The sequence below is a fragment of the Neovison vison genome, chromosome 6 (genome assembly GCF_020171115.1).
Source record: "Neovison vison isolate M4711 chromosome 6, ASM_NN_V1, whole genome shotgun sequence".
NCBI lineage: Eukaryota > Metazoa > Chordata > Mammalia > Carnivora > Mustelidae > Neogale > Neogale vison.
The window spans coordinates 197,482,298-197,500,663 of NC_058096.1; the positions used below are offsets into that span (position 1 = coordinate 197,482,298).

At 38.7% G+C, this 18,366-nt stretch overlaps 1 protein-coding gene across 2 annotated transcripts in view; it reads left to right on the forward strand.

The window, feature by feature from the left end:
- Positions 1–18,366, forward strand: part of CFAP20DC (CFAP20 domain containing) — a 253,473-nt gene that overhangs the window by 177,934 nt on the left and 57,173 nt on the right. For both annotated transcript variants that reach the window (XM_044253283.1, XM_044253284.1), the window contains one exon: positions 15,598–15,801. In XM_044253283.1, the coding sequence (XP_044109218.1) occupies positions 15,598–15,801 (204 nt within the window). The remainder of the gene's footprint in view (positions 1–15,597; positions 15,802–18,366) is intronic.

Here is an 18,366-nt window from a genome sequence, read left to right on the forward strand (position 1 = left end):
AGCACATCTGCTTATCTCCTTTGGAGAAATGCCTATTCAAATCTTTGGCCTATTTTTTCATTGGATTATTTGTCTTTTTATTGTCCTGTTGTAAGAGTTTGGATACAAGCTCCTTGTCAGATATGTGATATGCAAATATATTCTCCCATTCTGTAAGCTGTCTTTTCATTTCTTGGGGCTATCTTTTGAGGCATGGAAGTTTTTCATTTGGTGAAGTCCAATCTATCTATGTTTTTCTTCTGTTGCTTATACTTTTTGTGTTATAGCTAAGAGCCATTGCCTAATCCATGGTCACAGAGATTTATTCCTGTTTTCTTCTAAGAATTTTTTAGTTTAACTCTTAAATTTTGTCCTATAATCCATTTCTAGCTAATTTCTGTCTCTAGTGGGAAGTAGTGGTTCAACTGCATTTTTTTGCTTGTGGATATTCACTTGTGCCAACACTATTGATTGAAAGACTATTTTTCCCATTGAATTGTCTTGTCACCTTTTTTGGAAGTCAGTTGACCATACATGTGAAAGTTTATTTCTGACTTCCCAGTTCTGTTCTATCTATATGTCTATCCTTATGCAGTATCACACTGGCTTGATTACTGTAGTTTTATAGTAGACTTTGAAATCAGGTAGTGTGACTCCTTCAACTTTGTTCTTCCTTTCCTGGATTGTTTTTGCATTTCCATAGGAATTTGAGGATCAGCTTGTCAGTTGAGATTGCATTGCATCTATAAATCAGTTTGGGGGATATATCTTAATATCTTAACAATATCAAGCCTTCCAGTCCATGGATATCTTTCCATTTATTTCTTTCATTTCTTTCATTTCTTAGGGCAATGTTTTATAGTTTTCAGCATATAAGTCTTACACTTTCTTTGTTAAATTTATGCCTAAGTGTATTTTTGATGTTCTTTTGAATAGAATTGTTTTCTTAATTTTTTAATTTGTTCATTTCTAGGGTTCATAGAAATGCAATTTATTTTTATATTGATTTTATATCTTGTAACCTTTCTGAATATTAATTAGTTCTAATGGTGTTTTTGTGAATTCCTTGGGAATTTCTATATACAAGAACATGTCATTACAAATGGAGATAGTTCTACTTCTTTCCAATCTGGATGTCATTTATTTCTTTTTCTTACCTAATTGCCCCCACAAATGGATTTCATTTGAATGAAAAGCTTTTCTTTCTTTCAAGATATTTAAGATTTAATACTTCAACTACTGTGGCCCAGTAGTGAATTCTAATACAGACATAATGAGCTCTGTCAGGCCTAGAAGGATTCTACTGGTATGATGCATAGGAAATGTACTAGATACAAGAGAAAATTTTTGACAATTATCCTGGGACTGGAAGTCCATCCAATATATGAATGCAGGTAAGAAATTACCTCTGCTGGCTAGCTTTGTAGTCAACGCATATAGAACACTAACATGTATGGGGGTTTCTGCTTCCTAAGCTGTGCTTCTAAAATAAAGGACTTCTAGGGGCACCTGCATGAGCCACGGAGGTGCCCCTAGAAGTGGGCATCTGACTTTTGACTTTGGCTCAGGTCATGATCTTAGCATTGTAAGATGGAGCCCTTCACTGGGCTCCATGCTGGGTGTGGAGCCTGCTTAAGTGAAAAAATAATGAATAATGTTTTTCTGAAAATAAATAAATTGGAAAAAAATAAAAATAAAAATAAAATACCATTGCTGATATAAAAAAAATAATAAATAAATTGTAGGTGTTGAAGAGTTAAAAAAAAAAAGATTCTCATCTCTTTCTCTCTCTCTCTGCTCCTCCCCCCTCCACTTTTCTTCTCTAAAAATAATTAACTAATTAATTAAAATAAAACAAAGGACTTCTAGGTGATGAGTTGCAGCTGCTCTGGTTCTATTTCTGGATTATGACAGCATCCCCTCTTCTCCTGAGTGCCTGTCAGGCCAGGTATTCCCCCTGGTGCTAGAGATAAACCAACCCAAACAGACGAGGCCTGTCTCCTCAGGGAGCTTATATCTGTTAGGAAATACAGACAATAAAGACGCACAAACAAATACATAAAGTGTTTATAAGCTATGATAAGGATGTGGGAAGACAAAGATAATGTGATATAACAGACAGCAGGGTTGGCCAGAATGGTGGGTACTTCAGATATTATCTGACTGAGTAGGTGACATTTGAGCTGAGATCTGAAATTTAAGATGGAGCCAGCCATGCAAAGAACCTGGGAATACTGTTTCAGGTATCAGGAACAGTAGGTACAAAGCTTCTGAAATGGATGTCTTTGGGAATAGAGGAGGCCCACATAGCTGGGTCTTTCGGGAAAGGGCAGGGGAAGTGGAGGATAAGGTCAGAGCTGTTAAAAGGCCCAGATCACATGAGATCAGAATGGCCACGGTAAGGAGGATGGCCTTTATTCCACATGCAATGGCAAGTTTTTGTAGGGTTTGAAGCAGGGCAATAACATTTAAATTCAAAACCTTCCCTCTTGCTGTGTCAAGGATGGATGCAACAGGGCGGGAATAGAAGCAGAGAAAGCAGTTAAGGCATCACTCTCTGATAGATCAGAGCAGAGATGAAGAAAAGTGGCAGATTCCCGAAATAACTAAGAGCTAGGACTGATAGGATAGAGGGAAGAGGAAACAGGCAGAATCAAGCATGACTCTGAGGCTCGGTACCTAAGCTACAGGGAGGGTGGTCATGTAATTCGCTGGGCTCTGGGAGACTGTGAGCAGACCTGAGCCATTAACTCAACCATCAAGGTACTACAGTCAAGAATTGTAAGCTGACTCCCCATTGAAAATCAGCTCTCACATGGGGTGCCTTGGTGGTCAGTCGGTGAAGTGTCCAACTCTTGATTTTGGCTCCGGTCATGATCTCAGGGTCGTGAAATGGAACCCCGAAGCAGAGATTCTCTCTCCCTCTCCCTCTGCCCCTCCAACCCCCACCCCATGCGTGCTCTCTCCCTCTCTCTCTCTCTCTCTCATGCACACATAAATAAATTTTGAAAAAGGAAATATGCTGTCGCAAAGTGCCAAGTTGAAGTAACTCTATGACAAAGGACAATTAAAGGCTCTTACAAAAGAAGGTGCAGGAGAATTGTTTTCCTAATCCCCTGATATGCCAGAGTACTAGTAATTCTAAGGAACACTTACTGACATTGATTTGCTAACTTCTTGGTAAACCTCATCCTTGCAATGTCTTATTCATTTTTTAAATAGAGTTCCCTATTATTAAGTTCAAATATTTTTAATTAAGAAACAAGTACAACCCTCTGGGTAATACCATAACCATGTAGATAGCTAGTAATTAAACTTTTCCACATGTATAACTGCATTCAAACAGTTCTGAATGAAGCATTTTAAACCTGTAAATGTAATTATGTGCATCTTTAAACAAACAAACAAATAAAAAAGATAGGCTTTCCAGAAAAAGTTTGAACTTATTGAGGAATGGTTATTTTCATAAGAAAGACAAAATATGCTACCAATTACAAATTCATGTATTCTTAGAAAAAAACAAGACATGAGATTTTATAGGGAAAAATTATAAAATGAATACCATAGAGCTTGAGTTTAATTTTCACATTTTCATTTTTGAAAATCAAAACTATTGTGGAAGGACACTTTATATGTGTTTTAAGCCGTGGTACAATTTTTATTTAATTGTCAAGCCTTTTCCTTTGGATATTGAAAAAGGATTAGTTTGACTGCCTCCCTGATGAAATTGAGCTCGAATTTTTTTGAAATAATAGAGGCTTACTGTTCTATGCAATTTGTATACTACAAACTTAGAGGAAAATGAATTTGTAAATCATTTTAGAGTTTTAAAGGCATTGTTCCATTACATAAAGTTCTGCATTTTCTAGGGTATATAATATTCTGTGTTCAAAGTGAAGCCATCTGTCTCTCTTTGAATTTGCCACTCAAGTATGCCATTTGCAGCTGTCTTTCCAACAATACCCCATTGTTTGAAGACTTCATAAATGTCTGTCTGACCCCTGACTTCCTTCAGTTACAATATTCCATTGTTGCAAAACACCTGTCTGGGGGTCAGGTTATCCTGTGTGCTGTACGTATGTCGATCATCCTCGCCTAAATGTGCAGGTTCACCCAACGACTCTCTTTCCTTCCAAGGCTATCACTATAGATGACTACTGGCCTCATGCTCTCCTGAGCCACCTGATAGACAGCTTCTCCTTTGCCACCCTCAGGACTTTCCCCCAAGAGAGCTCTGCAGCATGTCTATCTACATTTTCATTCTTCCGAGCAGTCAAGAGCAGTGGACACCATGGCTCAGAGCACCAGCTCAAACCAGCAGATCTGGATTTTCGTTCTGGCTTTGCTTCTTTTTACTTATGTGACCTTGGACGCATTTCTTAACTTCCTTGAATCTCAGTTACCTCATCTGTCAACTTTGAGAAAATAATAATACTTATTCCATAGGGTCATAATGAATATCACATGTGGAACACTTAGCCCGTATCAACCAGATATTTTCCTCTACCCATGTCTGAGTAGTTAGAAATGTAAACCAGTATGCCTGGTGTACTAAAGCACACTTTATCAAATCCAGTAAAATTCCAGAAACTAATTATTGGTACTGTTTGATAAGGGAGAGCTATGTGTGTTTCTTGTCCTCTGTTAAGAGTTGAATCAAGTGCTAACATAAAAGTGAATTAATGGGTCACTTCTGTCAGATAACGTGTTGGTATTTTGTCAATGTTCACTGAAGAGAGAATAATATTTAGAAGCAGGACCTGGTGTGTCTCCAGTCATTCCCCTGTAGAGCACTCTTTGTGTGCCTGCCTTATTCCCAGAGCTAAATTAGAGATCCGCAGCTTCATGGCTGATGGGATAAATTAAATGTGGACAAGACTAGTAACAGCTTATAAATTGTTTATAACTATGAACTATTAACCATGGTGAGAATGTGACATTTGTTACATTGGACACTCCTACCAATTAGTAGTCTTTGAAGAAGAGTTTGTGATTTCATGTTTTGTCAAAACTATACTCTTTCCTTGCCTCTGGGGGGAAAAAAACACAGTCATTGTGTCACTTTTATCAGTCAATGCACTGCTGAGGATATTGCTGAAGCTACAGAATTTGGTGGTTAAATAACATTGGAGCTACCAGTAATAGGATTTGCATTAAGCATAGAAATTTTCTGGGTGGAATTTGCTTCTAGCCCTCTTATTTTTATTTGTTGTGTGTTTTTTTTTTTTCAGTCTAAATTTTTGCTGATGCTACAGATGCATCTAATGTCTAATTTAGTTGTTGACCAAGGTGAAATGGTCCAGAGTAAAAGTATCTTAAAATAATTAAAAATGGCATTATGGTTCAAATTTTGGGTGATGATATGGACCTGCAAAAGTCATTATTCATGTCACCAATGTGCCAGTTACTGTAATGAAGAGGAGCAGTTTCAGATTCTCAGAAGTTTCAGAAATTGTAGACAGACTTGACAAAAACTAAGAGACTAGCAGAAGTATGAATCCATGAGAACACATTAGTTGCTTAGCTAACACACTGTAACTTTTTACTATGGATTCTCCAATATTTTAATGCTAAGGTTAGCAACCTACTAGTCAAATGTTAATGGAAGAAATTCATCTTTTTTTTTTTTTGTCTTGGCTTTCCTATTTTAGTATATGTGCTGCCGAAACGAGCACTTGGCTTTCCTAATTTTAAAGGAAAAAACTTTAAACTTGCCATTTTCCTATTTTATAGAAGAGGCCTTAAGCTGATAGTATTTCCTGACCCACTGAGATCAGTGATCAAGGTTCTTTGATTCAAGAACCTTGTTTGTGAATTTAAAGATTTAGGGCACTTGCCATATGCCAAGTGCTCTACAAGGTGCCCCACTCTTTCTGTCCAGTCTCCATCTCCAGCCCTTATAAGAGGCCTCACTTATTTCTGTTTGACAGACCAGGAAGCCCAGAGGCTTTAACTAGTTCACATCCAATAAGTGACTAAACAGAGAGTCATACTCAAGAGTTTGGGCCAGAAAAGCTGTTCACCTTCCACTACCCTGGACCACCATCCCCAATTAAAGCTAACTGAAAGGGTTCTGTGATGGGGGCACCTGGGAGGCTCAGTCGGTTAGGTGTCAACTCTTGATTTTGACTCAGGTCATGGTCTCTGGGTCATGAGATCAAGCCTCAGTGTGGAGCCTACTCAGGTTCTCTCTCTCCTCCCTTTGCCCCACTCCACCCGTCCACCCCCAACCCACTCACATGCACTCATGCTCTCTCTCAAAAAAAATTCTGTGATCATGTGGCAATTTGACTTCCATTGCCACTTTAAGCTTCACAGCATTTTTTTTTAATTTATTTGAGAAAGAGAGCATGTGCTCTGGGGCGGAGGGGCGGGGGTTGGAGGGGGGCGTTGGGTAGAGCAAAAGGAGAGAGAGAAGCAGATTCCCACCAAGCAGGGAGCCCCATGCAGGGCTCAGTTCCCAGGACCCAGGGATCACGACCTGAGCTGAACTTAACTGACTGAGTTAGTCTAACTCACTCAACTGACTGAGCCACCCAGGCCCCACACTTCACAGTAGTTTAATATGCAAATGCATGCACAGTTGTTGGTATGTCTATCATTACTGTATTATAACCAAAGTGTTTTATAATCTAAAACAATCTGACCTTAAAGTTACAATCTTCCCAGTCCAGAGGTAAGTTGGCTTACCTCTGCTATTTTCATTTCTGTAAGCAGGCACAATAATTATTTTCCTCCTGGTTCTTTAAATAATATTTAAAATTAAGTGATAATTAATATTTACAATATTAATTAATTTTTATTTACATATAATATAAATATACTTATATTTATATATGATATATTAATGTTGTGTGTTCATTTATATTTATATGTATTATAATTTATATTATGTGTTATATGTTAATATTTATAATATTAATTAATGTCAAATAATAATACCATGTACTGAATGACTACTGTGCTTACCCATGTACAAGGCTACAGTCGTCTTATAGATGGCATATCCTTGAATATAATTTAAAACCTGTTCCATTTGGTGTTACTAGATTCCTTCTAGTCTATAATAATTATTCAACTCATGAAGTACCCTTGAACTTAGTAGATAGGTGCTGGGAAATTACAAATTATTTATCAATAATAAGAGTTCAGCTATGGTTCAGAGAATTCTTTCTGAAAATTAGCAGGCTGACTCCCAAGACAGAATGTACGGAAGTATATGGTATGGAAGTCATGGAGGGAAAGGGTGTTCAATACAAATAAAGCACATCGATATAAAGATCTTTTTTTTTAATTTATTTTCAGCATAACAGTATTCATTATTTTTGCACCACACCCAGTGCTCCGCGAAATCCGTGCCCTCTATAATACCCACCACCTGGTACCCCAGCCTCCACCCCCCCACACTTCAAACCCCTTAGATTGTTTTTCAGAGTCCATAGTCTCTCATGGTTCACCTCCCCTTCCAATTTCCCCCAACTCCCTTCCCCTCTCTAACTCCCCGTGTCCTCCATGCTATTTGTAATGCTCCACAAATAAGTGAAACCCTATGATAATTGACTCTCTCTGCTTGACTTATTTCACTCAGCATAGTCTCTTCCAAGATCTTTTCTTAAAAATACTTTCACGCTCCTCCCGTCCAAAAAAGAGAGCACCACATCTATGAGATAGAAAGCTACCCCTTTGCAAGGACTTTTTGCCAATATTGGTTAAACTACCCAAGAATTCTCTACCCAAGACATTTTTAAAGAATTAGTATGCAGAGATGATGAAGTATGAATTGAGTCAATGACTGTGAAATGTTTCTAGGTTATAGCCAAAATGTTTGTGACAGACATCTTGGAGGTGGCATTGGGTCTGGTTAAGCCTAGGTCAACATGAATGCCATTGTTCTAAAACACAACCTAGATTCTGACCTGTTGTTTTTTCTAACAGCCTGCTTACTGATTTCTGCTGTGTTAAGTCAATATAGCATCCCTTCGGTGCAGCAGTTTTTCAAGTTGTACTGTAGTGTAGCTTGGTCTTTACATTTCAATTTACCTCTTTGCATGATGAAGAAATATGATAAAAGCTACCATACACTGTGAATGAGCTATTTGCTCAAGTGTGTGTCACTTGAGGCTCATGCCTGAGGTTTCTGTCTTCATTCTTCTTTTCCATGGGCCTGCGTTCTCAGTGAATCAGGGTGAACTCTAGTATGGGATACGTGCTCAAGAATTTGAAACAAGTCTTCAAACGGTGCTAGTTGGTGAAGAGATGTCCTGGAACGCTAATTTACCATCGGCTCATTTTTAAAATGTCAATGTAGCAATACTTTTGCTGTCTGCAAATAGCAATAGAGAGGAGATTAATCTTCATATTAAAATGCCAGTTGAGGTTTAAAATTAGCTTTGGAAAATGGACTTCTGCTACTTTTCCAATGTCTGCTATGACATTAGAGTTCAGAAAAACTTCCAAAACTTTCTAATTATAGCTTCATCACTCTTCATGACATAAATTTGAAACTAGCAGCAATACTGAACCCCCAGAATTTACAAAATGCCACCTTTATCCCTACTAAAATGGTCTGGAGCAAGGTGCCAGCGACTATTACTTCCTAGGAAATCTTTTCTGAGTCTTAGACTTCTTTGCCACTTTTGGTCATGGAGAAGTACACAAATCATAAACATACACTCTGAAGAATTTTCATCAACTGAACAAATCCATGTGACCATGATCCAGAACAAGAAAGAGAACAATGCCAGTGCCCCAGGAGCCCCATTGTACTCCCTGTCAGTACCCCTTCCTGCCATCATCCCTTCACAACTTCTGCTGAAACCCCCAAGACTAGTCCTGCCCATATATACCCTCTTGTGCCTGGTTTCTCTCTCTTAGCATTTCTCTTATGAGAGTCAATATATCACTTATTTTGCTGATGTATAGTGTCCTGCTATCATACCACCCTGCCGATGGGAGCTACTAAGAATATGTCTTTTTTTAAGAATATGTCTTTTTTAATCTCTCTTTTTTAAATTCATTATTGAAGTATGATTGGGATACAGTATATTAGTTTCAGGTGTATAACAGAAATTTGACAATTCTGTGCATTACTTGGTGCTTACCGTGGTAAACATAGTCACCATCTGTCACCGTACAATATTACTATTATTGACTACATTTACTATGCTGTACTTTTCATCTCCATGACTTATTTTATAATTTCATAGATTTCTCATCTCCATGACTTATTTCATTTACCTGTTAATCCCCTTCACCTATTTCACCCATCCCCTCATCAACTTAGCTTCACCAACCACCAGTTTATTCTCCCTATTTAAGAGTCTGCTTATTTGTTTGTTTTCTTTTTCAGATTCCACATGTAAGTGAAATCATATGGTATTTGTCTTTCTCTGTCCAACTTCTTTAACTTAGCATAATACCCTCTAGACCCATCAGTGTTGTTGCAAATGGCAAGATCATATTCTTTTTTATGGCTGATATTCCTGTTGTGTGTGCATGTGTGTATACCACAATTTTATCCATTCATCTGTCAGTGGACACTTGGGCTGCTTCCATATTTTTGCTATTGTAAATAATACCACAATAAACATAGGGTTGCATATATCTTTTCAAATTGATGTTTTTATTTTCTCTGGGTAGAATACAGTATCAAGATTCCTCAAAAAATAAAAAATGAAGATCTCATATGATCCAATAAGAATATATCTTTTGAGAGAATCATGGGCTATTAATGAGACTTGGCCAGGGAAGTGGAAGCCATTTGGTCGTAAAAGGTTTAGATTAAATTCTAGATATTCTAGGTATTTCCAGGGCACCTGGGTGGCTCAGTTGGTTAAGCAACTACCTTTGTCTTAGGTCATGACCTCAGGGTCCTGGGATCAAGCCCCGCATTGGGCTCTTTGCTCAGCAGGGAGTCTTCTTCTCCCCCTCACTCTCCCTCTGTGTTATCTCTCTCTCTCTCTCTCTCTCTCTCTCTCAAATAAATAAAACCTTTTGACAATTAATTAATTAATTCTAGGTATTTCCATCCTTGTTATTTGGGAACCATTTTTCTGATTTCATTTCTGAAACAGTATGTACAATACATAATGCTTTCTCCATACTTCCAGTTTGTCTTCATGTTGTTTGGCCTGGTGGCTAGAATACACTGCCACACCACCCTCCTTATCCTTCAAGGTCCAGCTTAGAGACCACCGCCTCCCTGAAGCTTGACTGATTCTACAGGACGTGACCTTTCTTCTTTTCTGAAATGCCAGACTATTTGGTATACCTCCCTTTCCTCACATGCCTTTTACATTATGTTCTGTTCTAACAGCCACCATCCCCTCCGTAGTGGCAGTTTCTGTATCTTGGTGTAACTTAAAAGAATACAAAGAGTCAGGGATAGTTTGGTAGACCTTTATTAAGAGTTGTTTTTTTGTTTTTGTTTGTTTGTTTACATGGTGTCCCTATGCTATAGGTGTCAGGCACTGTGACAATGCAAACCTGATTCAGAAAGAAAGTCTCAGAGATTTTATAGGTTCCAGAATGAGAATAACAGCCCAATTTTCTCCCAATTTCATTATTCTCCCATCCATATAGAATGGAATGAGTTTCTTCGCCTGATCTTATTAACCCATGGCCATGTCTCATTTTGGCTCTACACCACCATTGTGAACTTGGCCTTAGAACTTAGAATGGTTCAGTAAAACCAGTTCTTCTCTGAGGTTCACAACATTCTGTGGGCAAGTGTTTGATCCATTAAGCTGTTCTGCCTTAATATCTGGAGAAAAGAAATTAGGCAAAGGGCATCAAGTTGTAAGGTTACTTTTATTTAGTTTTGTTTTATCATTTTGCCGGAATTATCTGTTTCCCTTTTTAATCATGATCAAGACTCTGTGTGATTAACTAGTACTATACCCAAGTGTATGCTACCTTTTTTATTTAAGTAGGCTTCATGCCCAATATGAAGCCCAATACAGGGCTTGAACTCAGAACCCTGAGATTAAGACCTGAGCTGAGATCCAGAGACAGACGGACACGTAACCAACTGAGCCAGCCAGGTACCCCCTGTGCTACCTTATTTTATGCTCAATTCTTTCTAGCTCTTGATTGCCCTACTAGATTGTAAAGCCTGTGAAAGCAGGGGCAACATCTCACTTGTCTTTGTGACATACTGTGTTAGGCTCCTAAAAATGTCTGAAAATCAAAGAAAATGAGTGGCTCAACTGGCTTCATGAGGGAAGAACTTGCCCGGGAATCTGAGCACAGCTGAATTCTATAGCCTTGAGCCCATTACCTCCTTCCTAAAACAAATCCAACTGATAATGTCTCCCTTCTTTCCTACAAGGATATTTTGAGACAAAATTAGGTCATACATAACATTTTGAGGCTTTTGGAAATAGAATGAGATAAGACACTTGTTTCTCACACGTTGTATAATTTAGTTAGATGCCATCTTGTGCTACAGTCCCCTTTTCTGTGAAGACTTTCTTATAAGCCTTCTTTAAAATAATAATAATAATAATAATAATAATATGTAATTTAAATGATTTTGCCTTTCCAGTGATTTTAAAATGGTTTAAGAGATTACAAATCAAGAATGTATCAGGGGACCAAGTTAATTACCTGTCTCTGCCACCAGTTGCTCTATTCATGACCCTGGAGAAAGTCACTTTTTCTCTCTGCTCATTTTCACCTGCTCTTCCAGTGTGTTGTCGGAATACACTTTTAGTGTTGTAGGAAGTAAATTCACGGAAATTCCGAGTTCTGAGCAGACTTAGCATCAACAGTTCCTGGCCCATAATAGGATCTCAGTGAGTATTTGTTGAGTAAATAATGAATGAACCAATCAGTGCATTTCCACCACTGCCGATGACATCAGCATTCCCAGCAGGCACCATTTCCCCAGCATCTGCTTCCGTATGTCCGGTGCTAGAGAGAGCTCACTCCCTCTGAAGTCCACTCATTCCCTTTGTCAACAAATGTAATGACTATCCAGTGCCACCTTGGACTCCTGCGAGGCATCTTCCAAATCTGCAGGGCAGTTAGACACCCCCATGCTGTGTTCCTCAAGCATCTTAGACACATCTGTGTTGTAGTATTAATCTGGGTACATATAATACTCTGACTTCTAATGCCTGTTATGTCTCCCTCTCTCTACTGTGAGCTCCGTGCAGACAGAGGGGTGCCATATTTTCTTTACACCCCTGCCCCCGACATAGTACAGAATAGTTGAGAGACTGGGGGAGGGGGGGGAACAGAAAATGAAAAGGAAGAATGCTAATAACAGGGAGCACATGTATTGACAGCCAACTCAGCAGTCCTCCTAAGAGGGAGGTACTCACCCAAGCAGATATGCACCAAAAACCATCCACTGGGCTCGAGGAAGAAAATGTTGAAACTATTTACATTGTTTTTTAGGTCAACCATTTTAATTTCTGTTTTTACGTTTGTTTTATACTATGCATACCAGTTTAATATAGCTATACATGTGTTTAATTAAAGACAAATATATTAGAAGGTGCATACTCAAATGCTTTTTTCATAGAGGTGCACACCATAAGTTTGGAGACCTTTCATATAGCTGTTCATCAGGTATTATGCTAAGCATTTTGCATGCATATTATTTCATTTAGCCCATTGAAAATCATGTGACATATATACTGTGATTCCATTTTGCAGATGAAGAAACTGAGGCACGGAGAGGTTAGATAATTTGCCCAATCACATCCAGCTGGTAACTGGTGGGACGAGGGCCCAGGCTCAGATCCTTCTGGCTTAACCACTGTCCATTATCTCCTATTTTCTGTCCTAACACCTATGGTTGTACTTGAGGCAAAATACAGGTCTGTGGATTAAATACATAAAATGAATGGATGAATTAATCATACTGAGTACATATTAAAGCTTTCTCAAGAAAAACTGTGAGAATGAAAATAAAATTTCCTTTCTCTTTGTAAAAGTGTGTTGGCAGCAACAAGCCAAATGACATGCCCAGGTGACACATTGGAACACTTCATTCCTTTTCTTGACAGAAAAACTGAAGCGAAGCCCAGCAAGTCACTGTTCTACGCTGAGCCCAAAGTCAAGCTGCTAGTCTTGTTTTTACATTTGATGACTGAACTACTTTGTTTTTATTGAGCTATAACTCATATACCATAGAATTCAGCTTTTTAAAGAGTACAGTTCAGTTTTTAGTATATTTACAAAATTCTGCAACAACTGAATTTCAGAACTTTTGCATCACCCCCCCACCCCCAATGAAACTACACACCCACTGACAGTCACCCCCCTTTCCTGCTCCTTCCACCCTGGGCAACCACCAATCTGCTTTCTGTCTGTATGGATTTGCCCATCCTGGACATTTCATATTAGTGAAATCATACAGTCTGTGCCCTTTTGTCTCTGGCTTCTTTCACTTAGCATAGTATTTTCAAGGTTCATCCACGTTGTAGCGTGTGTCAGTACTTTGTGACTCTTCATGGGCAAATTACATTCCATTGTACGGATAAACAAAGATCTATCCATCAGTTGATGGACATTTGGTTGTTTCAACCTTTGGGCTGTTATGAAAAGTGCTGCTGTGAACATTTGTATTCAAGTCTTTGTATGAACATATGTTTTCAGTTCTCTTAGAAATATGCCTAGGAGCGAGTCACTGGGCCACATGGTAGATATTGAACGTTTTAAGGAACCACCAAACTGTTTTCCAAAGCGGTGGCACCATTTTACATTCCCACCAGCAATGTGTGAGGACTCCAATTTCTTTACAGCTTCACCAACCCTTGTTGCTCTCAAACTTTTGTAACTAGCGGTTGTGAATGAGATTTCATTGAGGTGCTGATTTGTATTCCTCTAATGACAGTCAAGCAACTTTTCTTGCGTTTATTTTTCCCCCAATTATTTCTTCTGAATTTAAATTATTCTTCTTTTTCTTTTTCTTTTCTTTAGTGCCTTTCATTAGAATATAAATTTCATTCTTCTTGTGATATCTGTTTTGTCCTAGGAATTCTCAAAACATATTAAATACTTATGAAATCTCCTGTTAGAGATTGTGTAGCCTCTCAGGGTGCCAAGCTGCTGGAACCATGAGTTGTAAAAATTTAAATGAGTTTCCACCAGAAACTTTCCAGAAAAATCTCTATATTATTAGATCACAAGCTTTGATAATCGCCAAATTATGATAATGATAGCACTTTATTTAAAACTCCATAGACACACCAAGACTTTTTTTTAATTATATTTTCTTAACTTTTTACACCCCTATGAGGCAGAAGAGAAGAGAAGGCAGTAGCTGTCTCAAAGGGTCCTCCAAGAAAGTAAGTGTAGAGATCTGAATATCTAAAAAATTCTAGTGTGTCATGAAACAAACTTTTTCTTTTTTCTTTTTTTTTCTTTTTTTTTTTTTTTAATAAAGAGGGAAATGGAGGGCGGGGAGGGAGAGAGAGAATCCCAAGCGGGCTCCATGCCCAGCATGGAGCCCTGTGTGGGGCTCGATCCCATTCCCCCTGATATCACCACCCAAACCAAAATCAAGAGTCAGATGCTTAATTGACTGAGCCACCCAGGCACCCTATGAAACAAAGCTTTTTGAGCACAACCCATGTTTGCAGATGGATAAGAAAATTTTAAGATTATTAGGAAGTTAAATGGCAGTCCTGGATGTAAATCAGTACTCAGATGTGATACTAATATTTCAGCGACGTTGAAATTAACCTTTGCTATCAAACTTGGTTTAGAGAAAGGAAAGGTTTTGAAAATTCCATATGACAATTTCTTACCTATACACTGAGAGAATATTTACATTAACCTTCAAAGATTTGTAGTAGTATCCTTGGAGGGGGGGGGAATGCCTGACAGATTACTTGTATAGTAAAGGCCATATCAGTGTGTGTATTATAGTTGTGAGTTCTTTCTGGCTTTCAGAACTTACATGTTCCCATCTTAGGATTAAATTTTTTAATGGCTTTTATCAACATTAGTCATTCTCAGTCTCACTATAGGTTAAACGTATTTGGTCGTAATGTTCACAGTGATAAAATTAACCAGTATTCTTGAAACTGGACTTTTGTATGGAAAATGATGTTTCTTTTCAAAAAAAAAACTTCTTGAATTTTTGTTTAGTCAAATACAGTTCAGGCCCCAGGCATGGGAAATGCAGTGAATGTAAGACGGTCATTATGTTTGCCTTTGCAGAGCTTATAGACCACCTGCAAATGCCAAATGCCATTAGGTAACTGCAATTGTGATAAATGCTAAAAATGAACACCTTCTGATTCCATGAGAGCACTTAGTGGAGGGGTTGCCCCAGTTTGTGATTGTCAGAAAAGGCTTCCCTGGGAAATGCCACAATGTGGGACCTAAAGGGCCCCTAGGAGTTAGCCAGCACAGACTAGCACTAAGGCAGACAGGAGCCTGATGCTCTTGAGGACTTTAAAGAGCAACAGTGTGGCTGATATGCCCAGAGCAAAAAGACAAGGTGAGGCAGGTGGGGCAGGCATTGTATAAGGGCGCTTAAGAATCTGGGCCTCCGTCAGTGGAGAGCCACCGAGGGGTTAAGGCTGTAGAGTAGCTTGTGTTGATGGTCTATAAATTCGGAACAGGCACCTGACTCTGTCGCTTTCTTTTGTTGATCAGGAATATGACTGGAGAAACTATCAGCCCAGCCAGATGAGTGAATCTGAGTTGCAAATGCTGGCAAGCCTGCGGCGACAACAGAATGAAGAACTGGAGGACACGGGGGCGTCCCACGTCCTGAGTGCATCCCAGGTTGACAACTGTAACGTCAGCATTAGTACCAGCAGTGACGACACAACCACCTGGAACTCCTGCCTGCCACCTGTGAGTCCAGGGCTCTGGGTCTTTGTGTAATGCCTTAACGAGGAGCAAACTTCTTTCTAACGAAGCCCAGCCTTGCCTGGGAAAACTAGCACCAACATGAGAACCCTCCCCATGAGAAATATTCAGAGCCCATTCAGGAGCACCTGACTGTCTGAATCAGTAGAGCAGGCAACTCTGGATCTTGGGGTTGTAAGTTCAAACCTCACATTTGATATAGAGATTACTTAAAAATAAAATAAAGAAATAATCAGAGCCCATTCTGGAATAGTGTTTCAGGCCTGAGGGCCTTGTCTTTTCTTAAACTGTCTTACTCACCTTCAGATAATGTAGGCTCATCATGTGATGATATATACCAACATACACTGAAAGCAAAAAGGAATCATTTTACTGTCAATTCTGGGTCTCTAATGGCACCTGCAGCTCCTAGCATAGGCCTGGCACATTGAGAGGGCTCAGTATTTGTTAAATTGATGAACAAAAAAGATGTTTGCTGCTCCCTGTGCCTGAGGGCTATGATAGGTACCACAGACAATTCAATAGCTTATCTTTTCCCATATGTTTATACAGTTTAAGCACTTTTAAATATGGCCCATCATCCTCACTATGGACCAGGAGAGGAGTTGGAACAGGTCAAAGTCTTCCTGTCTTTCAGGTGAAGAAATTAAACTCTCCTGGACCCAAGCTTCCATACCTGCTCAGTGGCAGAGACCAGAGCAGAGCCCAGTGTTTTGACTCAGTCTGTTTTCTCTCTTCTGGCCTTGGGGATCTTATGACTGAATTGGAAAGACAAAGTGGAAACATTGATAGAACGTCTTATACAGCTTTAAAAATGTCATAAGTCAGAATAGTAAAATTGGTGTTTTAATAGTGGTAATTAAAGCTACTATTTCTTTAAGTACAGAGATATTTTAAGACCTCCATAGGCCCAAGGAAATTTCCTTGAAGTGTACTTATATTTACCTATAAGGCTGCATTCAACATCAAATGAAACAAATTAAAATTCACTTTCATCCAGCAGTAAATATTCCTTTTTTACTATATAATTTTTGAAGGGAAATATAAAATTAAGTAACTTTGATTTATATTTATACAAAATTGGGTAAAGGCTGAGTTCAAGTGTAGTTGACAGTGGATAACATATGTTTTATGTATCTAATTAAATATTTATTAATCTTACAGTTTTCTTTCCAAGCAATTCTTTTTCCCAAGTTTCCAGCATCTTTGTAGATGTTCAAAATCGCAGCAGCTCTGGCACTAGGCCTTCCATGTGTAATCGAACTCAGTCCTTACTGCTGTCTTATGTGGTAAGTGCTGTTGCATTCCAATTTCCAGATGAGAAAATTGAGACTCTTGAGTGTAGTGGTTCAGACTTAGCTTGGCAAGACTCCTCAGTCTGAGCTTCTAACCACCATAACAAGGTGACTTCTTAGTGTGTGACTTAATTTGTGAAACAGATGCCACAGACATCCAGTGGATGGTGACATTTCTGCTCTGGAGATTATATACACGTCTTCATAGAAGAATAATTCAGATTGGCTCTAAGGAGATTTAGGGGGAAAAAGATGTTTTCGTGAGTGTTTTTTATCCCTACTTTGCCCATTGTCCAGGCTTCTCTTGCCTTAGTTATGTTTTCATCAAACTAAGTGACCAAGCACACATAAGGCCTCCAGCAGCCTTGGTGCCAAAGAGTATCTACCCATCCAACAAAAATACCCCTGTGTGCTGGTTACTCAGAGTATCCTTGTAGCCAGATCTAAGAACATAAGAGTAAGTTGCAGATTTTTGCCAATGCAATTTACAATGGAACTGAAATATTGCCTTTCTTACAAAATATTCCTCAGCAGTCATTTAAACAGAAAGTAAGAAAGAGAAAAGAGGCCTCCTGAATGAGCTCATTCTGTCATGAAGTAGCTCAGAGACCAAAGGGCAAACTGAGGAATGATTATTTATGGACTGAAAAGGCTGAGCTCTTGGTTGCCCCGGATACTGTGTTCTCATCACTGTCCTGTGCTGGCAAGGACTAAAGTCCTCATACACAACAACTACTCCACTCTATAAAAGTAAACAGCCAAAAATAGCACCATTGGTAATGAACTTAATAACCCCTCCATTTGGCCAAATGAGAAATTGAAAACATTCTATTTGTTAGACAGAGAAAATAATTGAAAAGCCCACCTTTGGTATTCATAAGATATGTTTATTATTGCATCAAATTCACTCTATTTCAATATTGGAACTATCACCAAATGGAAAATTGTGTTTCTTAATGAACTCTGCATCTTGTTGCTCATATAGAGTTTAAATAGAGCAATTTACAAGAACCATTGTGGGCTTTCTGAGAGTGCATGCCTTTCTCTTTAGAAGTTGTACAGGGAGAGTGAAAAAGAAGAAATGAATAATAACTTTATTTATTACAAAGATACATGCTTTTCATGTATCTCAATGGCGCTGCCATCTACAGTGGCACTCCACCAGAAATGTGGAGTACTTCTCCACTTCTCCCACCCCTTCATTTCCAAATCCTAAGAATCCTCAGGATTTTACTCCTCCCCGCCTAACAGCATA